The sequence below is a fragment of the Coregonus clupeaformis genome, chromosome 30, assembly GCF_020615455.1.
Source record: "Coregonus clupeaformis isolate EN_2021a chromosome 30, ASM2061545v1, whole genome shotgun sequence".
NCBI classification, from domain to species: Eukaryota; Metazoa; Chordata; class Actinopteri; order Salmoniformes; family Salmonidae; genus Coregonus; species Coregonus clupeaformis.
In genome coordinates, this window is record NC_059221.1 from 23,853,429 (window position 1) to 23,879,767 (window position 26,339).

A 26,339-nucleotide genomic window follows, 5' to 3' on the forward strand; every position below is an offset into this window, starting at 1 on the left:
AGGTCAGGGCTTTGTGATGGCCACTCCAATACCTTGACTTTGTTGTCCTTAAGCCATTTTGCCACAACTTTGGAAGTATGATTGGGGTCAATGTCCATTTGGAAGAACCATTTGCGACCAAGCTTTAACTTCCTGACTGATGTCTTGAGATGATGCTTCAATACCCCCGTGCTTCACGGTTGGGATGGTGTTATTTGGCTTGCAAGCCTTCCCCTTTTTCCTCTAAACATAACGATGGTCATTATGGCCAAACAGTTCTATTTTTGTTTCATCAGACCAGAGGACGTTTCTCCAAAAAGTACGATCTTTGTCCCCATGTGCAGTTGCAAACCGTAGTCTGGCTTTTCTATGGCGGTTTTGGAGCAGTGGCTTCTTCCTTGCTGAGCGGCCTTTCAGGTTATGTCAATATAGGACTTGTTTTAATGTGGATATACAGTGGGGAAAAAAAGTAATTAGTCAGCCACCAATTGTGCAAGTTCTCCCACTTAAAAAGATGAGAGAGGCCTGTAATTTTCATCATAGGTACACGTCAACTATGACAGACAAATTGAGAATATTTTTTCCAGAAAATCACATTGTAGGATCTTTTATGAATTTATTTGCAAATTATGGTGGAAAATAAGTATTTGGTCACCTACAAACAAGCAAGATTTCTGGCTCTCACAGACCTGTAACTTCTTCTTTAAGAGGCTCCTCTGTCCTCCACTCGTTACCTGTATTAATGGCACCTGTTTAAACATGTTATCAGTATAAAAGACACCTGTCCACAACCTCAAACAGTCACACTCCAAACTCCACTATGGCCAAGACCAAAGAGCTGTCAAAGGACTCCAGAAACAAAATTGTAGACCTGCACCAGGCTGGGAAGACTGAATCTGGAATAGGTAAGCAGCTTGGTTTGAAGAAATCAACTGTGGGAGCAATTATTAGGAAATGGAAGACATACAAGACCACTGATAATCTCCCTCGATCTGGGGCTCCACGCAAGATCTCACCCCGTTGGGTCAAAATGATCACAAGAACGGTGAGCAAAAATCCCAGAACCACACGGGGGGACCTAGTGAATGACCTGCAGAGAGCTGGGACCAAAGTAACAAAACCTACCATCAGTAACACACTACGCCGCCAGGGACTCAAATCCTGCAGTGCCAAGATGTGTCCCCCTGCTTAAGCCAGTACATGTCCAGGCCCGTCTGAAGTTTGCTAGAGTGCATTTGGATGATCCAGAAGAGGATTGGGAGAATGTCATATGGTCAGATGAAACCAAAATATAACTTTTTGGTAAAAACTAAACTCGTCATGTTTAGAGGACAAAGAATGCTGAGTTGCATCCAAAGAACACCATACCTACTGTGAAGCATGGGGGTGGAAACATCATGCTTTGGGGCTGTTTTTCTGCAAAGGGACCAGGACGACTGATCCGTGTAAAGGAAAGAATGAATGGGGCCATGTATCGTGAGATTTTGACTGAAAACCTCCTTCCATCAGCAAGGGCATTGAAGATAAAACGTGGCTGGGTCTTTCAGCATGACAATGATCCCAAACACACCACCCGGGCAACGAAGGAGTGGCTTCGTAAGAAGCATTTCAAGGTCCTGGAGTGGCCTAGCCAGTCTCCAGATCTCAACCCCATAGAAAATCTTTGGAGGGAGTTGAAAGTCCGTGTTGCCCAGCGACAGCCCCAAAGCATCACTGCTCTAGAGGAGATCTGCATGGAGGAATGGGCCAAAATACCAGCAACAGTGTGTGAAAACCTTGTGAAGACTTACAGAAAACATTTGACCTGTGTCAATGCCAACAAAGGGTATATAACAAAGTATTGAGAAACTTTTGTTATTGACCAAATACTTATTTTCCACCATAATTTGTGCAAATAAATTCATTAAAAATCCTACAATGTGATTTTCTGGAGAAAAAAAATCTCATTTTGTCTGTCATAGTTGACGTGTACATATGATGACAATTACAGGCCTCTCTCATCTTTTTAAGTGGGAGAACTTGCACAATTGGTGGCTGACTAAATACTTTTTTTCCCCACTGTAGATACTTTTGTACCAGTTTCCTCCATCATCTTCACAAGGTCCTTTGCTGTTGTTCTGGGATTGATTTGCACTTTTCACACCAAAGAACGTTCATCTCTAGGAGACAGAACGCGTCTCCTTCCTGAGCGGTATGACGGCTGTGTGGTCCCATGGTGTTTCTACTTGCGTACTATTGTTTGTACAGATGAACGTGGTACCTTCAGGCGTTTGGAAATTGCTCCCAAGGATGAACCAGACTTGTGGAGGTCTACCATTTTATTTCTGAGGTCTTGGCTGATTTCATTTGATTTTCCCATGATGTCAAGCAAAGAGGCACTGAGTTTGAAGGTAGGCCTTGAAATACATCCACATGTACACCTCCAATTGACTCAAATGATGTCAATTAGCCTATCAGAAGCTTCTAAAGCCATGACATCATTTTCTGGAATTTTCCAAGCTGTTTAAAGGCACAGTCAACTTAGTGTATGTAAACTGCTGACCCACTGGAATTGTGATACAGTGAATGATAAGTGAAATAATCTGTCTGTAAACAATTGTTGGAAATATTACTTGTGTCATGCACGAAGTAGATGTCCTACCCAACTTGCCAAAACTATAGTTTGTTAACAAGACATTTGTGGAGTGGTTGAAAAACGAGTTTTAATGACTCCAACCTAAGTGTATGTAAACTTCCGACTTCAACTGTATGTGAGAGAGAGAGAGAGAGAGAGAGAGAGAGAGAGAGAGAGAGAGAGAGAGAGAGAGAGAGAGAGAGAGAGAGAGAGAGAGAGAGAGAGAGAGAGAGAGAGAGAGAGAGAGAGAGAGAGAGAGAGAGAGAGAGAGAGAGAGAGAGAGAGAGAGAGAGAGAGAGAGAGAGAGAGAGAGAGAGAGAGAGAGAGAGAGAGAGAGAGAGAGAGAAAAAAAAAGAGAAAGAGAGAGAGAGAGAGAGAGAGAGAGAAGCCGAGCCGAGCCGGGTCACCCACTAGGAATGTCTCTGTTTCCAACTTTTTCTCACTGAGCACAGTCAACTAGGTGAAAGATAAATAGGGGCCTGGGATGGGACGTAGGATGTGGTTGGATTGGATTGGAGGGCAGAAAATAACCACAGACGTTGCCAGAGCTTAACCTCCAAGTTACTTTCCATCCTCCATCCTGTTTCTAACCACTCTATTCTGTACATTGACAGAATGGGGACACATCAACTCATTGTTGATTTCATTGGAAATAATGTGGATGGACAGCATACATATCTTGCTTTGACAGCACATCACTCACACATGTAATGGTATGCAGACACACACACACACACACACACACACACACACACACACACACACACTATAGCATACAGAATGTCCCCTGCTGCGCTGGTTATGACCCACTGTATTTAGCTCAATTTCTGTTTTATCCATCCCAGAGAATGAGAGTTTATCTCAATGAACATAATAATAGTTGCCGTGACAGTCTTTCAATAGCAAGGGTTGATAGATCTTAGCACCATTAGAATAGATATGTTAATCACCATCAATAATAAGGGTTGATAGATCTTAGCACCGTTAGAATAGATATGTTAATCACCATCAATAACAAATGATAGTCCCACTAAACCCAAACCAGATGGGATGGCGTATCGCTGCAGAATGCTGGGGTAGCCATGCTAGTTAAGTGTGCCTTGAATTCTAAATAAATCACAGACAGTGTCACCAGCAAAGCACCCCCACACCATAACACCTCCTCCTCCATGCTTCACGGTGGGAACTACACATGCAGAGATCATCCGTTCACCCACACCGCGTCTCACAAAGACACGCCGGTTGGAACCAAAAAATCTCAAATTTGGACTCCAGACCAAAGGACATATTTCCACCAGTCTAATGTCTATTGCTCGTGTTTCTTGGCCCAAGCAAGTGTCTTCTTCTTATTGGTGTCCTTTAGTAGTGGTTTCTTTGCAGCAATTCGACCATGAAGGCCTGATTCACACAGTCCCATCTGAACAGTTGATGTTGAGATGTGTCTGTTACTTCAACTCTGTGAAGCATTTATTTGGGCTGCAATTTCTGAGGCTGGTAAGTCTAATGAACTTATTCTCTGCAGCAGAGGTAACTCTGGGTCTTCCTTTCCTGTGGCGGTCCTCATGAGAGCCAGTTTCATCATAGCGCTTGATGGTTTTTACAACTAAACTTGAAGAAACTTTCAAAGTTCTTGAAATATTCCGTGTTAACTGACCTTCATGTCTTAAAGTAAAGATGGACTGTAATTTTTATTTGGTTATTTGAGCTGTTCTTGCCATAATATGGACTTGGTCTTTTACCGAATAGGGCTATCTTCTGTATACCCTCCCTACCTTGTCACAACACAACTGATTGGCTTAAACGCATTAAGAAGGAAATAAATTCCACAAATGAACTTCTAAAAGGCACACCTGTTAATTGAAATGCATTCCAGGTGACTACCTCATGAAGCTGGTTGAGAGAATGCCAAGCGCATGCAAAGCTGTCATCAAGGCAAAGGTGGCTACTTTGAAGAATCTCAAATATAATTTGTTTAACACTTTTTTGGATACTACATGATTCCATATGTGTTATTTCATGGTTTTGATGTCTTCACTACTATTGTACAATGTAGAAAATAGTACAAATAAAGAAAAACACTTGAATGAGTAGGTGTGTCCAAACTTTTGACTGGTAGTGTACGTCATCTGGTGTTTAACTTAGCAGGATATAGATGATTTGATGTATGTTTACATGAGCACAAACTGCACAGTCTTAAAGGGGGTTGAGGCCTTGCTGCCTGAGTGAAGCTGAATGGATGACCCTGCACATTATACACTAGCAGGGGCACGTCCAGCCTTCACTCTCACTCTTTTTCATTATATATCCCCCAGACCCCCTCCTATCCTACCAGAACCCCCAAAACAGAATTGTTAACCAAAGTGGCTTGTCATGACTCGATTTGAATTTGAATGCCTTTTTTTGTTGGTAAATTGAAAGGAACCCAAGCCAGTGTACATATTCCCACTGGAACTGTATGCAGAAAGTGGAAGCAACATTCACCCAGAAGAACCCCAGGCACAGCTAATGGATTCAGACATTGGGAAATGATATAAATAATATAACGATATTGCTGTAAGAAAGCAGCCGCGGCAAGAAAACAGATGAATGGCTAGGCGTGTTCGCGTCAGTCACATTAGCTTGGTGTCCGTCGCCTGATTATATTTGCGTCTCGTCTATTTTGTCACACCCCCCGAAACACACACCACTCCCCAAACCCTCCCCCGAAACACACACAACTCCCCCAAACACCCGAAACACACACCACTCCCCCAAACACCCCCGAAACACACACAACTCCCCCAAACACCCCCCGAAACACACACCACTCCCCAAACCCCCCTCGAAACACACACCACTCCCCAAACACCCCAAAACACACACCACTCCCCCAAACACCCCCAAAACACACACCACTCCCCCAAACACCCCCACCCCCAAAACACACACCACTCCCCCAAACACCCCCAAAACACACACCACTCCCCCAAACACCCCCCCCAAAACACACACCACTCACCCAAACACCCCCCACCCCAAAACACACACCACTCCCCAAACACCCCCCAAACACACACCACTCCCCCAAACACACCCCCCCAAAACACACACCACTCACCCAAACCCCCCAAAAAAAACACACACCACTCCCCCAAACACACACCACTCCCCCAAGCAATCTGGACAGCCCTTAGATCTAAAAGGCAGCAACCTCCCTTTCCCTCCCTCTGTCCTTCTCTTGCATAATGGCATTTTTATCATCCTAAATGCAATGAATACATTCAGCTCCTTGGTATACAAAGAAAACCTGTATTCTCTATTCTTCACATTCTCTCTCTCTATCTCTCAATTCAATTTAAGGGCTTTATTGACATGGGAAACATATGTTAACATTGCCAAAGCAAGTGAAGTAGATAGTAAACAAAAGTGAAATAAACAATAAATATTAACAGTAAACATTACACTCAGAAGTTCCAAAAGAATAAAGACATTTCAAATGTCATATTATGTATATATATATAGTGTTGTAACAATGTGCAAATAGTTAAATTACGGGTTATATATGGGTTATATTTACAATGGTGTTTGTTCTTCACTGGTTGCCCTTTTCTCGTGGCAACAGGTCACAAATCTTGCTGCTGTGATGGCACACTGTGGTTTTTCACCCAATAGATATGGGAGTTTATCAAAATTGGATTTGTTTTTCTAATTATTTGTGGGTCTGTGTAAGATAAGGGAAATAATAAAAAATAATATGAATAATCCCACTATATCTCCCTGGCTGTCCTTCAAGCAGGAGGCCACACATTTGGGTGATAAAACACAGCATTTAGTTTTTTGATCAAGTATGTATTTAAGTTATCTTCAAATTCTTTGTGTTGTTTTATAATTTTGGGGAAGAATGTATTTCTTATGTCAGAATATCTGTCACAGTCTCTATCTCCCTGAGGCAGAATGAGCCCAGCCTGTCCTCTCTGGGCAGCCAGGTTTGCCTGTGATGATCGTCTCTATGGCCAGGCTGTGTTCACTGAGTCTGTACATAGTTAGTATTTTCCTCAGTTTTCTATCAGTCACAATGGTCAGATAGTCTGCCACCATGTACTGTCTGTTTAGAGCCAAAAAGCATTGAAGTTCACTTAGATTTTTTGTGGTTTCTTTCCGATAGTTGATATATTTTTATTTTTTCATTGGGATGATTTGGTTGGGCCAGTTTTCCTGAGTACTGTCCTGAGGCTTTCTTGGGTTGGTAGGGGTTAGTGAATTGAGCCTCAGGACCAGCTGGCTGAGGGGACTCTTCTCTATGGTCACCTCTCCCTGCTCATATTTCTCTCTCTCTCTCTCTCTCTCTCTCTCTCTCTCTCTCTCTCTCTCTCTCTCTCTCTCTCTCTCTCTCTCTCTCTTTTTTTCCCTCTCTCCCCCTCTCTAGTCTATCCCATTAATATTCTCTGCATTGAGATGAGACAGTGCTGCTGAGGGTTTGAGAGAGGCCAAGTAGAAAAGGAATATGAAAGCGGTGTGGCCTCCCATAGGGCCCAAATACAAATATTAGCATGTGAGTGTGTGGTTCTGAATCCCTCCGTTCACCAGAGATTAGTTTTATTAGAATATTCTTACATGCAGTGAGCTTCCTCTCCAGAAACGTTCACCCCAGAGTAAAGAGACTTAATATTGATCAACAGGCTGATGACTCCATGTACAGTGCATTCGGAAAGTTTTCAGACCCCCTTGATATTTTCACATTTTGTTACGTTACAGCCTTATTCTAAAATTGATTAAATCCATTTGTTTCCTCATCAATCTACACACAATACCCGATAATGACAACGTGAAAACAGGTTTTTAGAAATTTTAGCAAATGTATATCAAATAAATAACAGAAATACCTTATTTACATAAGTATTCAGACCCTTTGCTATGAGACTCGAAATTGAGCTCAGGTGTATCCTGTTTCCATTGATCATCCTTGAGATGTTTCTACAACTTGATTGGAGTCCACCTGTGGTAAATATAACTGATTGGACATGATTTGGAAAGGCTCACACCTGTCTATATAAGGTCCCACAGTTGACAGTGCATGTCAGCGCAAAAACCAAGCCACAAGGTCGAAGGAATTGTCCATAGAGCTCCGACACAGAATTGTGTCGAGGCACAGATCTGGGGAAGGGTACCAAAACATTTCAGCACCAGATGATGACAGTTAAGTGTTGGGGAAGCAGACAGGTGTAGAGGACAGGTTAGAGGACAGGTGTAGAGGCATCAGACAGGTGTAGAGGACAGGTTAGAGGACAGGTGTAGAGGCATCAGACAGGTGTAGAGGCAGCAGACAGGTGTAGAGGCAGCAGACAGGTGTAGAGGCAGCAGACAGGTGTAGAGGCAGCAGACAGGTGTAGAGGCAGCAGACGGGTGTAGAGGACAGGTGTAGAGGACAGGTGTTGAAGAGAGGTGTAGCGGACAGATGTAGAAGACAGGTGTAGAGGCAGCAGACAGGTGTAGAGGCAGCAGACAGGTGTAGAGGCAGCAGACAGGTGTAGAGGCAGCAGACAGGTGTAGAGGCAGCAGACAGGTGTAGAGGACAGGTGTAGAGGCAGCAGACAGGTGTAGAGGCAGCAGACAGGTGTAGAGGACAGGTTAGAGGACAGGTGTAGAGGACAGGTGTAGAGGACAGGTGTAAAGGACAGGTTAGAGGACAGGTGTAGAGGACAGGTGTAGAGGACAGGTGTAGAGGACAGGTGTAGAGGCAGCAGACAGGTGTAGAGGCAGCAGACAGGTGTAGAGGCAGCAGACAGGTGTAGAGGCAGCAGACAGGTGTAGAGGACAGGTTAGAGGACAGGTGTAGAGGCAGCAGACAGGTGTAGAGGCAGCAGACAGGTGTAGAGGACAGGTGTAGAGGCAGCAGACAGGTGTAGAGGCAGCAGACAGGTGTAGAGGCAGCAGACAGGTGTAGTGGACAGATGTAGAAGACAGGTGTAGAGGCATGAGGAGGGGGAAGAGGAGGAGGAGAAGGACTGAGGAGGAAGAGGAGGAGGAGGACTGAGGAGGAAGAGGAGGAGTAGGATGATGACTGAGGAGGAGGAGGAGGAGGAGGGCCAAGCGGAGGTATTTGGCAACTGCTGCTATAAAACTATGACGGAACAGAGAGCACCAAGACAGAGAGCAGCCAGACAGAGAGCAGCCAGACAGAGAGCAGCCAGACAGAGAGCAGTAAGACAGAGAGCAGTAAGACAGAGAGCAGCCAGACAGAGAGCAGCCAGACAGAGAGCAGCCAGAAAGAGAGCAGCCAGACAGAGAGCAGCCAGACAGAGGGCAGCCAGACGGAGAGCAGCCAGACGGAGAGCAGTAAGACAGAGAGCAGCCAGACAGAGAGCAGCCAGACAGAGAGCAGCCAGACAGAGAGCAGCCAGACAGAGAGCAGCCAGCCAGATAAGGCCTGCAGACCACTGACTCATTATTTATTCCTGCTCCGAACAAAGGAGGGAAATAACCGTTTCTCCTGGATGAAAAAAGACATTACATTGAGGAACTGTTTAGTTTTCCTTTGAGTTATGTTCTTTTCTGAGGAACGATGTGGAGAAAAAGACTGCCAGAATAATCTGTCTTTCTCACCGCTTTGATTGTACCAAAGGTGATGTTGTTGTAGCAATCATTCTCACAATTACACACATTTCATTCATGTGCAAATGTATTGCGTGCACTGGCAAGTGGCCAGCGATTGTAGGATCCAGGCATGGGTCACCTTTTCACTGCCATAGAGTAAGTGTTTTATCTATTTCAGAAAGAAACCGGGAAGGAGGGAGGGAGGGAGGAGGAGGAGGGGAGAGTACAAAATGCTGGGAAATCTTGAAAACTTAGAGTTTATTAGCTATTAAGATAAGGTATTCTGGCAGCACTAGACATATTTGCAGGCTTGTTATTAGAGAGTTGACTTGTGTGTTTTCTTTGTTGTGGATAAATGTTTTTGCGGTATTCAGAGATTTCCTGAATCCATAATCAGGGTGACACGGGGCCTCAGTAAGCTGATTTGGCGCAGAGGGATAACTACAGACAAATTTGTCAGCTACAGATGTAGGATCTTAATTTGATCACTCTTTTGTTGCTAAGAATTTCCTGTGCCGCAGGAAATGCAGTTGAGCTTTTTGATTTACATACTTTCACTGAAAACCTGCACTAACACACGGTTATAGTAACAGTATTGTACTTTTCATGTAGCTTACTTTTGCCCAGCTAATAGCCTAATCACCAATCAATAATAATAATAATTAGTCATTTAGCAGACGCTCTTATCCAGAGCGACTTACAGGAGCAATTAGGGTTAAGTGCCTTGCTCAAGGGCACATCGACAGATTTTTCACCTAGTGGGCTCGGGGATTAGAACCAGCGACCTTTCGGTTACTGGCACAACGCTCTTAACCACTAAGCTACCTGCCGCCTCAATCAAGCAACATTATAGACTCAATGTTTAATTAATGTTGCTGCAGGATTATTTTGCTATGGCAATTAAGATCCTACATCTGTATCTAAGATGACATGGTAGAGTAATGCTCCCTGTCTGTGATTGCTGTAGCTGTGCAGGCTTGTTGCTCAATATCTGCCATTACAAATCATTAACACAGGGATCAAGCTCAGTGCTTAATCCTCGACAGACCCTCGGCTCGCACTATATCATCGCTGTGTTCACACTGTGAGACGAGGCAAGGACCCCAGAGCGAGGAAACAAACTAGCTCCCACACAGTTTAGAGGGCACCTCGAATACACCCAAAGATGCAGATGAACTGGTGCGCTGTTGGACAGGGGTCACAAAGGCCTTGACCTATGAGCTCAACCAACTCTGCTTCACTGGATTCTGGGTCTGGAAACTGCCTCATCTCTTGTCTAGAAACGTCATCAAGGGATCGAGACTGAACAATAAACAAAGAAACATTAACACAGCGGAAAGATGTTTATCGCTAACAAACTAGTCCCCAGTGACAGACAACAGCAATGCCATATCCTGTCTCTAACTAGAAGCTCATTCTTGATGAATAACAGTATTTGAAGGTCGTTGAAAAGCAATTCGTTCGAGTTTGGCTTTATCGCCCTTCACTACACCATCAATTACATCAACACAACCCAGGACAGGACAACTCATCAACTGATACAGATGCCATGCAGAGATTTATTTACATTTTAGTCATTTAGCAGACACTCTTATCCAGAGCGATTTACAGTTAGTGAGTGCATACATTATTATTTTTATATATTTTTTCATACTGGCCCCCCGTGGGAATCGAACCCACAACCCTGGCGTTGCAAACACCATGCTCTACCAACCGAGCTACATCCCTGCCGGCCATTCCCTCCCCTACCCTGGGCCAATTGTGCGCCGCCCCATGGGTCTCCCGGTCGGGGCCAGCTATGACAGAGCCTGATTCAAACCAGGATCTCTAGTGGCACAGCTAGCACTGCGATGCAGTGCCTTAGACCACTGCGCCACTCGGGAGACTATGACCAAGATATCATTAATTACTAGCCATGCAATTACACTGTGACAGACAGCATTGACACTAATGAAGGTGGATTAACTGTCATTACCATCACCTCTGTGGATTATTCATGCAAATACATGTGATAGGCTGTCACAGTCATACCAGGCTATCAGTGTATCAAACCCTGTACTATATTCCCCAGGAGGTAGCCTTGTTCACTACTAATACGTAGTCCCGTGTAGCTCAATTGGTAGAGCGTGGCGTTTGCAACGCCAGGGTTGTGGGTTCGTTTCCCACGGCAGACCAGTATGAAAAAAATAAAAAAATAATGTATGCACTCACTAACTGTAAGTGGCTCTGGTTAAGAGCGTCTGCTAAATGACTAACATGTAAATGTAACAATGTTTTGGTAGGAACTGCACCACAGTGGTGTGGTGTATATAACCAGTGTGGTGAGAGGTTGGTGGGGTGAGGTGCAGAGAGAAAGAATGATAGAATATCCTGGTGATACCGGGTCAGACACTGGATGACTTAGTGAAGTGATAGGACCTATACCTACATAATGGTCCTCTGTCATGGGGTTTGATACACTGGGGAAATCCAATAGACTAGCGGGATAAAGCATCACTATCCTGTTCAAGACTGGGGCTTTACTGTCTTTATCATCATAAGATATGAATAAATGGCAGACGCTTTTATCCAAAGCAACTTCGTCATGCATGCATATTTTCTTTAAAGGTATGGATGGTCCCGGGAATCAAACCCACTATCCTGGCGTTGCATTTGCCATGTTCTACTAACTAAGCTACAGAGGACCACATGTCTCTGACGTGTGTGTGTGCTAGTCATCTCTAGCATGTTGAGATACAGAGGAGTGAGACACGTGACTGCCATCTCAACAGGAGCGGTGCCTGTGTCCCAGTGGCAGTAGCAGTAATATAACCCCTGGCCCCAGGGGAAAAACTTCCTGCCTGGGAAATGACTTTTTGGAGAGAGAAAAAATTGCCATGGGTTCATTAAATCCCCACTCCTCAGCGCGGGACCACAGAGTCCTAGTCACACCGGAAGACCCAACCATTATTCCAACACTCAATTACCCCTGCATTAATCTTCAGCCCATTTGTCTTCCTATTGATTGGACCAGCCAGGACTCCTGGAATCTGCAGATTAACCCCATTGCCCTCTCTCTCTCACTCTCTCTCTCTCTCTCTCTCTCTCTCTCTCTCTCTCTCTCTCTCTCTCTCTCTCTCTCTCTCTCTCTCTCTCTCTCTCTCTCCTCACTCACTCTTTCTCACTCACAACTCCCCTTGAAGTAGCCTACTTCAAAGGGAACTCTATAGTTCTCTCGCTCTCTCTCTCTCTCTCTCTCTCTGTCTCTCTCTCACACACACACACACACACATATTCACAGTCTTACAAAGACACACACACACTTAATTTACTGCTACACTTGCTGGGTGTCAGTTGTTAATGTACTGCGATACGGAGAGTAAATGGGCAGAGTTCATTAAAGACAGGGCAGTCAATTTGACACGGTTCCTTTAGATAGGGCAGTTAGGGTTAGGGTTAGGATCAATTTGACACGGTTCCTTTTCTTTTGTCTCGGACAGGCTTTTTTCTATCTCAGAAGGGAATTAGTCCGCTCAGTGTTCGTCTACCCTCACGCTGTGGTAGGTTGTAGATGTATGAAGTTAGCTTGTTTGCCTCCTGTTTGTTTGTGCTTTTTTGTGCCTTGTTAATTGCCTGCGTTGTCGCTATCTGTAAGGGAGGAACCCGTTTTCACTGTTCATTTAGTTACAGTAGACACTGTCCTCTCCTACTCAATCTATCAGACTGCACCTGCTTCTATAGTACATCACAGCATTCCCATTGGCTGAAACTTTTACAATTAGAAAATGAAGAGAGATGGGCAACAAGAGTAGCACCACCACTGAATACTTATGTTTGATTACTCTAGATATCCTATTCATCGCCGTAATGACAGTGAGTCCATTAAAGTGGTCCCAAAATGAATTTTATAAACTGGGTGAGTCGAGCCCTGAATGCTGATTGGCTGACAGCCGTGGTATTTCAGATCGTATACCACGGGTATGACAAATATTTATTTGTACTGTTCTAATTACGTTGGTAACCAGTTTATAATAGCAATAAGGCACCCCAGGGGTTTGTGATATATAGCCAATATACCACGGCTAAGGGCTGTGTCCAGGTACTCCGCGTTGCGTCGTGCTTAAGAACAGCCCTTAGCCATGGTATGTTGACCACATACCACACCTCCTTGGGCCTTATTGCTTAAATGACCTGTCTAATGTAATCCTTTAGTCAGAACAACAGAAAAGCTCAAAGGATGATAATGTAAAAGGTGTAGATGTGTTTGATGATGAAACCCATACATCTCCTGTGTGCTCAGTAATGACACACAATACAGGAGGGACCCCAGAGAGAGAGAAAGAGAGGGATGGGAAGAGAGAGAGAGAGAGAGAGAGAGAGAGAGAGAGAGAGAGAGAGAGAGAGAGAGAGAGAGAGAGAGCGATAGAGAGAGCGACAGAGAGAGAGAGCGAGAGACAGAGACAGAGAGAGAGAGAGAGAGAGAGAGAGAGAGAGAGAGAGAGAGAGAGAGAGAGAGAGAGAGAGAGAGAGAGAGAGAGAGAGGCGGGCAGCGCAGAGAGAAAGTGAGAGCGAGAGCACAGAGAGAGAGAGGGAGAGGGAGAGGGAGAGCTCAGCAGAGCAAGAGAGCAAACGCAAGAGTAGAAAGGAGCTCCGATAGTGAGACAGGCCGGGAGAGAGAGCAGCAGCGAGAGAAAGAGAGAGAGAGTTAAGAAAGCCGGCGTCATAGAGACAGAGAGAGACAGTTCAGTAGTGCTGCCATCAGGGATTACAACACTGCCATGCAACCTTGGGGTGAGTGGATGATTTGGGGCTGTTGTCAGATGCCAGACGATGCCGTGCAGTCCGAGCCCTGGGCATCACTGCAATGAGGTAGGGCTGCAGAGGGAGAGAGAGAGAGAGAGAGAGAGAGAGAGAGAGAGAGAGAGAGAGAGAGAGAGAGAGAGAGAGAGAGAGAGAGAGAGAGAGAGAGAGAGAGAGAGAGAGAGAGAGAGAGAGAGAGAGAGAGAGAGAGAGAGAGAGAGAGAGAGAGGGAGCAGGGCTGTCTGGGCTAGTGGGTAGAAGGAACACTGTCTGCAGGGATGTGTGACGGCTAGGTAACACTGTCTGCAGGGATGTGTGACGGCTAGGTAACACTGTCTGCAGGGATGTGTGACGGCTAGGTAACACTGTCTGCAGGGATGTGTGACGGCTAGAGTAACACTGTCTGCAGGGATGTGTGACGGCTAGGTAACACTGTCTGCAGGGATGTGTGACGGCTAGGTAACACTGTCTGCAGGGATGTGTGACGGCTAGGTAACACTGTCTGCAGGGATGTGTGACGGCTAGAGTAACACTGTCTGCAGGGATGTGTGACGGCTAGGTAACACTGTCTGCAGGGATGTGTGACGGCTAGGTAACACTGTCTGCAGGGATGTGTGACGGCTAGGTAACACTGTCTGCAGGGATGTGTGACGGCTAGGTAACACTGTCTGCAGGGATGTGTGACGGCTAGGTAACACTGTCTGCAGGGATGTGTGACGGCTAGGTAACACTGTCTGCAGGGATGTGTGACGGCTAGGTAACACTGTCTGTAGGGATGTGAGACGGCTAGGTAACACTGTCTGCAGGGATGTGTGACAGCTAGGTAACACTGTCTGCAGGGATGTGTGACGGCTAGGTAACACTGTCTGCAGGGATGTGTGACGGCTAGGTAACACTGTCTGCATGGATGTGTGACGGCTAGTTAACACTGTCTGCAGGGATGTGTGACGGCTAGGTAACACTGTCTGCAGGGATGTGTGACGGCTAGATAACACTGTCTGCATGGATGTGTGACGGCTAGGTAACACTGTCTGCAGGGATGTGTGACGGCTAGGTAACACTGTCTTCGGGGATGTGTGACGGCTAGTTAACACTGTCTGCATGGATGTGTGACGGCTAGGTAACACTGTCTGCAGGGATGTGAGACGGCTAGGTAACACTGTCTGCAGGGATGTGAGACGGCTAGATAACACTGTCTGCATGGATGTGTGACGGCTAGGTAACACTGTCTGCAGGGATGTGCGACGGCTAGGTAACACTGTCTGCAGGGATGTGCGACGGCTAGGTAACACTGTCTGCAGGGATGTGTGACGGCTAGGTAACACTGTCTTCGGGGATGTGTGACGGCTAGTTAACACTGTCTGCAGGGATGTGTGACGGCTAGATAACACTGTCTGCAGGGATGTGTGACGGCTAGGTAACACTGTCTGTAGGGATGTGAGACGGCTAGGTAACATTGTCTGCAGGGATGTGTGACGGCTAGGTAACACTGTCTGCAGGGATGTGTGATGGCTAGGTAACAGAAATATACACGTTCCTCTAGTTTAGTTTATCCTACATGCAGGCTATTTATAGGTTTTCAGTTGATACGAGATTGAAGTTTTAGTCTGCTTTATTCTGCTTTGTAGCTTCTACTCTCCTGTGTAGTCATAGGAACTTGGCTCTGGGATTTTTTCCTATCAGCCACAGAGAGCAGAGATGATTTTAAGGCCTGTCGGGACTGGGAGTTGTCACCACGAAGGCTTTTATTCGTTCTCTTTTTGGAGTTAGCCTTGACATGACGTGCTCTATCTGAAGTGATGGGTATAAAGCATTTCTGGCTGCTGTTATTCCTGGGGGAGTGTAGTGTGGTGCTGGTTGTCTGTAGGGATTCTGGTCTCCTATGAGACTTGTGGTGGTCTATATCATTTGATGTGGAGTATAAATCTTGACCCGAGAATTTAAGGCTTGTAATAGAAGTGCTCTGTCATAAGTTGTCAGACTCTCTTCAGAGGTTGTTGAGTTTCTGGTGTCCTGGTAAATACTGTAGGGCCCCTATGACGGGGGTGGGGGGTGGGGGTATATACTGTAGGGTCCCCTATACCGGGGGGGGGGTGGTGTATATACTGTAGGGTCCCCTATACCGGGGGTGGGGGGGGTGGCGTATATACTGTAGGGTCCCCTATACCGGGGTGGGGGGGGTGGGGTATATACTGTAGGGCCCCTATACCGGGGTGGGGGTGGGGTATATACTGTAGGGTCCCCTATACCGGGGGTGGGGGGTGGGGTATATACTGTAGGGTCCCCTATACCGGGGGTGGGGGGTGGGGAATATACTGTAGGGCCCCTATACCGGGGGTGGGGGGTGGGGTATATACTGTAGGGTCCCCTATACCGGGGGTGGGGGTTCCTCAGTCAGGCTTCGACCCCTGGTGTCATAGAGTGGGGGCTGTGTGTGGGTGTAGGGGTGTAGAGGTGTAGAGGTGTGTGTAGGGATGTAGGTGTGTATGGGGTCTGTGTAGGGGTGTGTGTAGGGGTATGTGTAGGGGTGTAGAGGTGTAGAGGTGTGTGTAGGGATGTAGGTGTGTATGGGGTCTGTGTAGGTGTGTATGGGGTCTGTGTAGGGGTGTGTGTAGGGGTATGTGTAGGGGTGTGTGAGTGTAGGGGTGTGTGTAGGGATATGTGTAGCGGTTTAGGGGTGGCTGTAGGCGTGTGTGGTTGGTTGTAGGGGTGTAGGGGGGTGTGTGGGTGTAGGGGTGTGTGGATGTAGGGGTGTGTGGGTGTGTGGGTGTAGGGGTGTGTGGGTGTAGGGGTGTGTGGGTGTGTGGGTGTAGGGGTGTGTGGGTGTAGGGGTGTGTGTAGGGGTGTGTGGGTGTAGGGGTGTATTTAGGGGTGTGTGGGTGTAGGGGTGTATAGGTGTAGGGGTGTGTGTAGGGGTGTGTGGGTGTAGGGGTGTGTGTAGGGGGTGTGTGGGTGTAGGGGTGTGTGGGTGTACGGGTGTGTTTAGGGGTGTGTAGGTGTAGGGGTGTGTAGGTGTAGGGGTGTGTGGGTGTAGGGGTGTGTGGGTGTAGGGGTGTGTGGGTTTAGGGGTGTGTTTAGGGGTGTGTAGGTGTAGGGGTGTGTGTAGGGGTGTGTAGGTGTAGGGGTGTGTGGGTGTAGGGGTGTGTGTAGGGGTGTATTTAGGGGTGTGTTTGTAAGGGTGTGTGTAGGGGTGTGTGTAGGGGTGTGTGGGTGTAGGGGTGGGAGTGTGTGTGTGTGTATGAGAGTGTGTGTGTGTGTGTGTGTGTGTGTTTGTGTGTGTGTGTGTGTTTGTGTGTGTGTGTGTGTGTGTGTGTGTGTGTGTGTGTGTGTGTGTGTGTGTGTGTGTGTGTGTGTGTGTGTGTGTGTGTGTGTGTGAATTAAGGTGGGGGGGTGCATGTGTGTGTGTGTGTGTGTGTGACGCAAGATGGAGTGTGTGCGTATGTGTTTGTGAGGCGAGGTGGGGGGTGTGTGTAATCTCAGTATGCTCTCAGTGTGAATAGTGTCGTGACTGGGAAGGTTTTTCCACCGCCGCGAGCTGTGTGTCTTTGTGAGTGTGTGTGTGTGTGTGTATCTGCGGTGTGTGTGTGTCTGCGTGTGAGTGTGTCTGAGAGCATGCGTCTCTGCCTGCCGTTTCTGTCCTTTATTCCTCTCTGTGTCTTTAGTAATGGTTCTCTACAGGGTGCGCCCAGCGCTCTAGCAGATTACCCAGAAATCAAAGAGCAGGAAGGGGGCTTCGCTATATAAGACTTTTCTCCAGAAACCAGAGCCAAAGACATCCCCCTGCTTTGCAATTGAAAGTAGGGATTTAAATTAATTGACGGAAGTGAGAAAACGGCTATGGTCCGTTGTGGTGTTCAAAATAAATAAAAAGCATTCAAACATAATGATCCTTTAATAACAGATCAACCACAATTCTTTTGAAGGTTGCACTCTCTTTTACTGTGTCAATCCAATAAATAATTGGGCCAATAAACCTTACATGAAATATAATTTATTTTGGTGTATTAAAAGAAATAGCTCACAGTTATTGCATTATTATTATTATTTTTAATCTTTATGAAAATACATTTGAAAATACCACGAGTGTACAAAACATTAAGAACACCTTCCCCAGAACAGCCTCAATTTGTCGTGCGTGGACGAGGTGACGAAAGTGTTCCACAGGGATGCTGGCCCATGCTGACTCCAATGCTTCCCATAGTTGTGTCAAGTTGGCTGGATGTCCTTTGGGTGGTGTACCATTCTTGATACGGGAAACTGTTGAGTGTGAAAAACCCAGCTACGTTGCAGATCTTGACACATTCAAACCGGTGCGCCTGGCACCTACTACCATATAGCCTGTTCAAAGTCACTTCAATATTTTTTCTTGCCCATTCACCCTCTGAATGGCACACATACACAATCCATGTCTCAATTGTCTCAAGGCTTAAACATCCTTCTTTAACCTGTCTCCTCCCCTTCATCTACACTGATTGAAGTAGATTTAACAAGTGACATCAATAAGGGATCATAGTTTTCACCTGGATTCACCTGGTCAGTCTGTCATGGAAAGAGCGTTCATAATGTTTTGTACACTCAGTGTACATTTGTGACTGTGTAATTGTACATAGAGGTGGATGTTTTGTGTGACAGCATGTTCCTCTAGCTAACTAGCTGTATAATTCAGTGATGAGGCTGATAATTAAAACGATGTAAATGGGACTAAGCTGTTCTGACGCTCCAGTCACTTCTGTGACGCGGAATGGTGCAGAGATACGACCTGATTAGAATACTGTATGAACAGATTACCAATAACTACGTTTAAATGGTTTAGCGCTCTATGCTTTAAATTCATAATCTCAATTAGGTACGAGGCAAAAATATATATATTTCGATGTCAAAATTCATAATAGTTGGTCCTGATATTGTGACTATATCATATTACACCTGGTTTTGGAACTGTTGTATGTTTAGAATTTTGGGAGACAGCAAAGATTATGTGGGAGGATGGGGAGGTACAGAGAGAAAGAGATGTCTGTGCATGTCATTATGATTCTGTAGCCTGTTCTCCATGTGAGGTGTGAGTGGTTGTATAGCGCCTCCCTTCCCATGCAGGGGTGTGAGGTGAATCTAATGGCTTCAACATTCACATACACACAGAGAGAGAGAGAGAGACACATACACACACACACAGAGAAACACACTCGCACACAGCCCAGGGACCACGCCAGAGGGGACTCATTACTGCTCCGGTGGCAACCAGGGTTGCCGTGGTGACACGCTGGGGGCCAGATGGTCTCCATGGTTGCCTTCTATACTCTACACTCCCTGTGACTGATCTACTACATCAGCCCTGGCTCTCATTGGTCCTTTGCGGTTGTCGAGAGCGTTCAGCTTCCTCTCTGTCACTTTCATATGTACATGAACAGGGTAACTCTTAAGTGAGAATCAGAAACTTAAACAAGAATGTTCTCTCTTCCAGTGTGTTATCCAATGCACTAGCATTATTTAGGTTTCTATGTGATCACCTGTGAGTCTGTAGAAAACGGTTCCTGTGTTCCCTGGCTTAGTCTGACCTTACATTTGCTCTTGTGCCTCCAGGAGCCTTAGTGGTGGCTGAAGCAGAGGGATCCAACAGTAGTACCAGGGTGTGAGAGGTTAGAGGTCAACATGCCCTCCACCACCCGCTACCTTCTCCTGCTCCTGGGGGTTCTGTCTGTGGCCCAGGCCTCAATCTTCCTCAAGGCCCGCTTCCAGAGGGACCGCCGCAACATCCGGCCCAACATCATCCTCATTCTCACTGATGACCAGGACATGGAGCTTGGTGAGTCTGGCTTCACAACAGGACTCTCGAACCCTGTTCCTGGAGAACTAGGTTTTCACTCCAGCCCTACTCTAGTGCACCTGACTCTAGTAATTAGCTAATTGATCAGATGAATCAGGTGAGTTACTCTGGGGAAAGAGAGTAAACTAACACATTCCCGGATGTTATTTTCTTCCATATTTCATTTATCTGTACGTCTTACTATGTCACTGTCACACAAAGACGTGTTTGTCTGGTATCAGTTAGCATAGACAAGGAGGTGTCGTCTCACAGACTGTCTACTAATCATCTGCTTTTCTTTGTTACTCTCCAGCTGACAGTGTGGCCTGTCTTCCTGTGGTGCTGCTGAGCTTGATGCCAGCTCTGTCTCTCTCTTTCTCTGTCTCTCTCTTTCTCTCTCTCTCTCTTTCTCTCTCTCTCTTTCTCTGTCTCTCTTCTTTCTCTGTCTCTCTTCTTCCTAGACCAGAGATGGTCAACTCCAGTCCTCGGGGGTCTGATTGGTGTCACACTTTTGCCCCAGCTCCAGCTAACACACCTGACTCCAATAATCAACTAGTCATAATCTTCAGTTTAGAATGCAGTTAGTTTAATCCGCTGTGTTTGCTAGGGATAGGGAAAAAGTGTGACACCACTCCGGCCCCTGAGGACTGGAGTTGCCCATCCCTGTCCTAGACTCTCTCAGTCAGACAGACAGACAGACAGACAGACAGACAGACAAATTATTGTCAGTCTTGTACGCAGCTGCCATTATCAAAGGCACACCAAGACAGACGCTGCGTGACGCCCTCTCACTGAGAGGAACCCTTTGGCACGTCAGCACCATTATACCCACAATACATCACTTCCCCTACGTTGAAGACTCGGCATGCACACCCAAGACGCCTCTTTCTGTCTCTCTGTCTGCTGTGTTCAGTGGTTGGCTGGCATGGGGGTGGGAGAAGGGGGGAGGAGAGAGGGGGGTATAAAACACTTTTCTGCCAGTCATTTTCACTGTGCTGGGAGAGAGAGAAATTAAAAACGGCAAAGCTTCAAACCAGCTCACTTCATAACTTAGAGGATTTAATTCCCTAAGCCCTGTAGATTAACCGACCGCAACCAGAAAAATGAAAGGAATTTCAATGCCCATTGTTACGGAACGAAAAAGAGAGACTGTAATTCCAAATGGAAACCATGGGGTTCTAGCTATAGTCCTTGGGAGTAATTTTCTAAAGCAATGTTGACAAAAGTCTCTATTCCATACAGGGCGAGCAGCACATAGCTCATTATCTGTCATCACCTGATATTACAACCAGACCACAGAGAGACCACCACTGATCTCTGCCAATCCCCATTTCTGCTGTGGGCCAAGGACCTACCCGGTGTTAAATCGTTAAATATGCAAACTTTCTACTGGGCAATTAACTATGAGTGGCCAATCAGAGCTCCTCCTCCGTCAACAGGCCCCACTTCAGAGCACTCCATTTATGACTAGGCAGCTGTTCCCTAAACACTAACCCATCTCCCCTCTCCAGCTCTCTCCACACTACATCCTTGTCCCCTTAAACATGCTTGAAAATTGACACTTCCAGTTCCCTTACAGATTGGGATAAAAGCTTTAGTTAGAGTAGTTTATCCCTACTCTCTCTCTCTCTCTCTCTCTCTCTCTCTCTCTCTCTCTCTCTCGCTCTCTCGCTCTCTCGCTCTCTCTCTCTCTCTCTCTCTCTCTCTCTCTCTCTCTCTCTCTCTCTCTCTCTCTCTCTCTCTCTCTCTCTCTCTCGCTCTCTCGCTCTCTCTCTTTCTCTATCAATTCAATTCAAAGGGCTTTATTGGCATTGGAAACATATGTTTACATTGCCAAAGCAAGTGAAATATATACAGTGGGGAAAACAAGTATTTAGTCAGCCACCAATTGTGCAAGTTCTCCCACTTAAAAAGATGAGAGAGGCCTGTAATTTTCATCATAGGTACACGTCAACTATGACAGACAAATTGATAAAGAAAAATCCAGAAAATCACATTGTAGGATTTGTTATGAATTTATTTGCAAATTATGGTGGAAAATAAATATTTGGTCACCTACAAACAAGCAGGATTTCTGGCTCTCACAGTCCTGTAACTTCTTCTTTAAGAGGCTCCTCTGTCCTCCACTCGTTACCTGTATTAATGGCACCTGTTTGAACTTGTTATCAGTATAAAAGACACCTGTCCACAACCTCAAATAGTCACACTCCAAACTCCACTATGGCCACGACCAAAGAGCTGTCAAAGGACGCCAGAAACAAAATTGTAGACCTGCACCAGGCTGGGAAGACTGAATCTGCAATAGGTAAGCAGCTTGGTTTTAAGAAATCAACTGTGGGAGCAATTATTAGGAAATGGAAGACATACAAGACCACTGATAATCTCCCTCGATCTGGGTCTCCACGCAAGATCTCACCCCGTGGGGTCAAAATGATCACATGAACAGTGAGCAAAAATCCCAGAACCACACGGGGGGACCTAGTGAATGACCTGCAGAGAGCTGGGACCAAAATAACAAAGCCTACCATCAGTAACACACTACGCCGCCAGGGACTCAAATCCTGCAGTGCCAGACGTGTCCCCCTGCTTAAGCCAGTACATGTCCAGGCCCGTCTGAAGTTTGCTAGAGTGCATTTGGATGATCCAGAAGAGGATTGGGAGAATGTCATATGGTCAGATGAAACCAAAATAGAACTTTTTGGTAAAAACTCAACTCGTCGTGTTTGGAGGACAAAGAATGCTGAGTTGCATCCAAAGAACACCATACCTACTGTGAAGCATTGGGGTGGAAACATCATGCTTTGGGGCTGTTTTTCTGCAAAGGGACCAGGACGACTGATCCGTGTAAAGGAAAGAATGAATGGGGCCATGTATCGTGAGATTTTGAGTGAAAACCTCCTTCCATCAGCAAGGGCATTGAAGATGAAACGTGGCTGGGTCTTTCAGCATGACAATGATCCCAAACACACCGCCCGGGCAACGAAGGAGTGGCTTCGTAAGAAGCATTTCAAGGTCCTGGAGTGGCCTAGCCAGTCTCCAGATCTCAACCCCATAGAAAATATTTGGAGGGAGTTGAAAGTCCGTGTTGCCCAGCGACAGCCCCAAAACATCACTGCTCTAGAGGAGATCTGCATGGAGGAATGGGCCAAAATACCAGCAACAGTGTGTGAAAACCTTGTGAAGACTTACAGAAAACGTTTGACCTGTGTCATTGCCAACAAAGCGTATATAACAAAGTATTGAGAAACTTTTGATATTGACCAAATACTTATTTTCCACCATTTGCAAATAAATTCATTAAAAATCCTACATTGTGATTTTCTGGATTTTCTTTTCTCGTTTTGTCTGTCATAGTTGACTATGATGAAAATTACATGCCTCTCTCATCTTTTTAAGTGGGAGAACATGCACAATTGGTGGCTGACTAAATACTTTTTTTCCCCACTGTAATAAACAAAGTGAAATAAACAATAACAAATTAACAGTAAACATTACACTCAAATGAATAGAGACATTTCAAATGTCATATTATGGCTATGTACAGTGTTATAACGATGTGCAAATAGTTCAAATACAAAAGGGAAAATAAATCAACATAAATATGGGTTGTATTTACAATGGTGTTTGATCTTCACTGGTTGCCCTTTTCTTAAGACAACAGGTCACAAATATTGCTGCTGTGATGCCACACTGTGGTATTTCACCCAATTCTCTCTCTCTCTCTCTCTCCTATATCTCGTTCAGTCTCTTCTCTCACTCTCCATCTCCCTCTTCCTTTCACGCCATTACAATATGTGAGGCAGTCTCTCTCAGACGTAAATGCAGTACAATTATCAGCTGAGTACATCCTCTCACTGCAGATCCCATTCATTTAGCACAGATATATAACTGATGCAGCTCAAAAGCCAAGGAGAGGCAGAGATGAAAGCAGATTCAGTAACACCTTGTCAAAGTAATTTTCACAGCAATTAAATTACGCCATTAGAAAAGGTAAGGCTCTTGCTGAAAGAAAATATCCCCTGAAGACTCCATATTGTGAAATGTCCCCTGAAGACTCCATATTGACTCCTTTTCCTGTAGTCCACAATCATCTCCTTTGTCTTGATCATGTTGAAGGAGAGGTTGTTGTCCTGGCACCACACGGCCAGGTCTCTGACCTCCTCCCTATAGGCTGTCTCATCATTGTCGGTGATCAGGCCTAACACTGTTGTTTCGTCGGTAAACTTAATGATGGTGTTGGAGTTGTGCTTGGCCATGCAGTCATGGGTGAACAGGGAGTACAGGAGGGGACTGAGCACGCACCCCTGAGGGGCCCCCGTGTTGAGGATCAGCATGGCAGATGTGATGCTACCTACCCTTACCACCTGGGGGCGGCCCGTCAGGAAGTCCAGGATCCAGTTGCAGAGGGAGGTGTTTAGTCCCAGGGTCCTTAGCTTAGTGATGAGTTTTGAGGGCACTATGGTGTTGAACGCTGAGCTGTAGTCAATTAATAGTATTCTCACGTAGGTGTTCCTTTTGTCCAGGTGGGAAAGGGCAGTGTGGAGTGCAATAGAGATTGCATCATCTGTGGATCTGTTGGGGCGGTATGCAAATTGGAGTGGGTTTAGGGTTTCTGGGATAATGGTGTTGATGTGAACCATGACCAGCCTTTCAAAGCACTTCATGGATACAGACGTGAGTGCTACGGGTCGGTAGTCATTTAGGCGGGTTACCTTAGTGTTTTTGGGCACAGGGACTATGGTGGTCTGCTTGAAACATGTTGGTATTACAGACTCAGTCAGGGACAGGTTGAAAATGTCAGTGAAGACACTTGCCAGTTGGTCAGCGCATGCTCGGAGTACACGTCCTGGTAATCCGTCTGGCCCTAAGGCCTTGTGAATGTTGACCTGTTTAAAGGTCTTACTCACATCGGCTACAGAGAGTGTGATCACACAGTCGTCCAGAAAAGCTGATGCTCTCATGCATGCTTCAGTGTTGCTTGCCTCGAAGCGAGCATAGAAGTAATTTAGCTCGTCTGGTAGGGTTGTGTCACTGGGAAGCTTGCGAATGTGCTTCCCTTTGTAGTCCGTAATAGTTTGCAAGCCCTGCCACACCGGTGTAGTACGATTCAATCTTAATCCTGTATTGACGCTTTGCCTGTTTGATGGTTCGTTGGAGGGCACAGCGGGATTTCTTATGAGCGTCTGGGTTAGAGTCCTGCTCCTTGAAAGCGGTAGCTCTATCCTTTAGCTCAGTGCGGATGTTGCCTGTAATCCATGGCTTCTGGTTGGGGTATGTACGTACGGTCACTGTGGGGACGACGTCATCGATGCACTCCTCAATGTCATCGGAAGAATCCAGGAACATATTCCAGTCTGTGCTAGCAAAACAGTCCTGTAGCTTAGCATCTGCGTCATCTGACCACTTCTGTTTTGAGCAAGTCACTGGTACTTCCTGCTTTAGTTTTTGGTTGTAAGCAGGAATCAGGAGGATAGAATTATGGTCAGATTTGCCAAATGGAGGGTGAGGGAGAGCTTTGTACGGGTCTCTGTGTGTGGAGTAAAGGTGGTCTAGAGTTTTTTTTCCTCTGGTTGCACATTTAACATGCTGGTCGAAATGAGATAAAACGGATTTAAGTTTCCCTGCATTAAAGTCCCCCGCCACTAGGAGCGCTCTGGATGAGCATTTTCTAGTTTGCTTATACAGTGTAGTAACGATGTGCAAATGGTTAAAGTAAAAAAGGGAACATAAATAAATATGGGTTGTATTTACAATGGTGTTGTTCTTCACTGGTTTCCCTTTTCTTGTAGCAACAGGTCACAAATCTTTCTGCTGTGATGCCACACTGTGGTATTTCACCCAATAGATATGGGAGTTTATCAAAATTGGATTTGTTTTTCAATTCTTTGTGGGTCTGTGTAATCTGAGGTAAATATGTGTCTCTATGGTCATACATTTGGCAGGAGATTAGGAAGTGCAGCTCAGTTTCCACCTCATTTTGTGGGCAGTGTGCACATAGCCTGTCTTCTCTTGAGAGCCAGGTCTTTTCTATTGAGACCTTTCTCAATATCAATGCTCACTGAGTCTGTACATAGTCAAAGCTTTCCTTAATTTTGGGTCAGTCACAGTGGTCAGGTATTCTGCCACTGTGCACTCTCTGTTTAGGGCCAAATAGCATTCTAGTTTGCTCAGTTTTTTTGTTAATTCTTTCCAATGTGTCAAGTAATTATGATTTGGTTGGGTCTAATTGTGTTGCTGTCCTGGGGCTCTGTGGGGTCTGTTTGTGTTTGTGAACAGAGCCCCAGGACCAGCTTGCTTAGGGGACTCTTCTCCAGGTTCATCTCTCTGTAGGTGATGGCTTTGTTGTGGAAGGTTAAGGAATCACTTCCTTTTAGGTGGTTGTAGAATTTAACGGTTATTTTCTGAATTTTGATCATTAGCAGGCATCGGCGTAATATTGCTCTGCATGCATTATTCTGTGTTTTACGTTGTACACTGAGGATATCTTTGCAGAATTCTGCATGCAGAGTCTCAATTTGGTGTTTGTCCCATTTTGTTAATTCTTCGTTGGTGAGCGGACCCTCTCTCTCTCTCTCTGCCTCTCTCTCTCTC

The 26,339-nt window shown here is 45.8% G+C and overlaps 1 protein-coding gene across 7 annotated transcripts in view; it reads left to right on the top strand.

The window, feature by feature from the left end:
- Positions 1-26,339, top strand: part of LOC121546045 (extracellular sulfatase Sulf-2-like) — a 205,518-nt gene that overhangs the window by 113,639 nt on the left and 65,540 nt on the right. For 5 of the 7 annotated variants that reach the window (XM_045209487.1, XM_045209488.1, XM_045209490.1 and 2 more), the window contains exon 4: positions 19,526-19,748. In XM_045209487.1, coding sequence (XP_045065422.1) covers positions 19,595-19,748 — 154 coding nt within the window. In that variant the 5' untranslated portion in view covers positions 19,526-19,594. Of the gene's footprint in view, positions 1-13,753; positions 14,015-19,525; positions 19,749-26,339 lie in introns of those variants that run through there. The other 2 variants (XM_041857039.2, XM_041857040.2) reach the window with 2 other exon arrangements.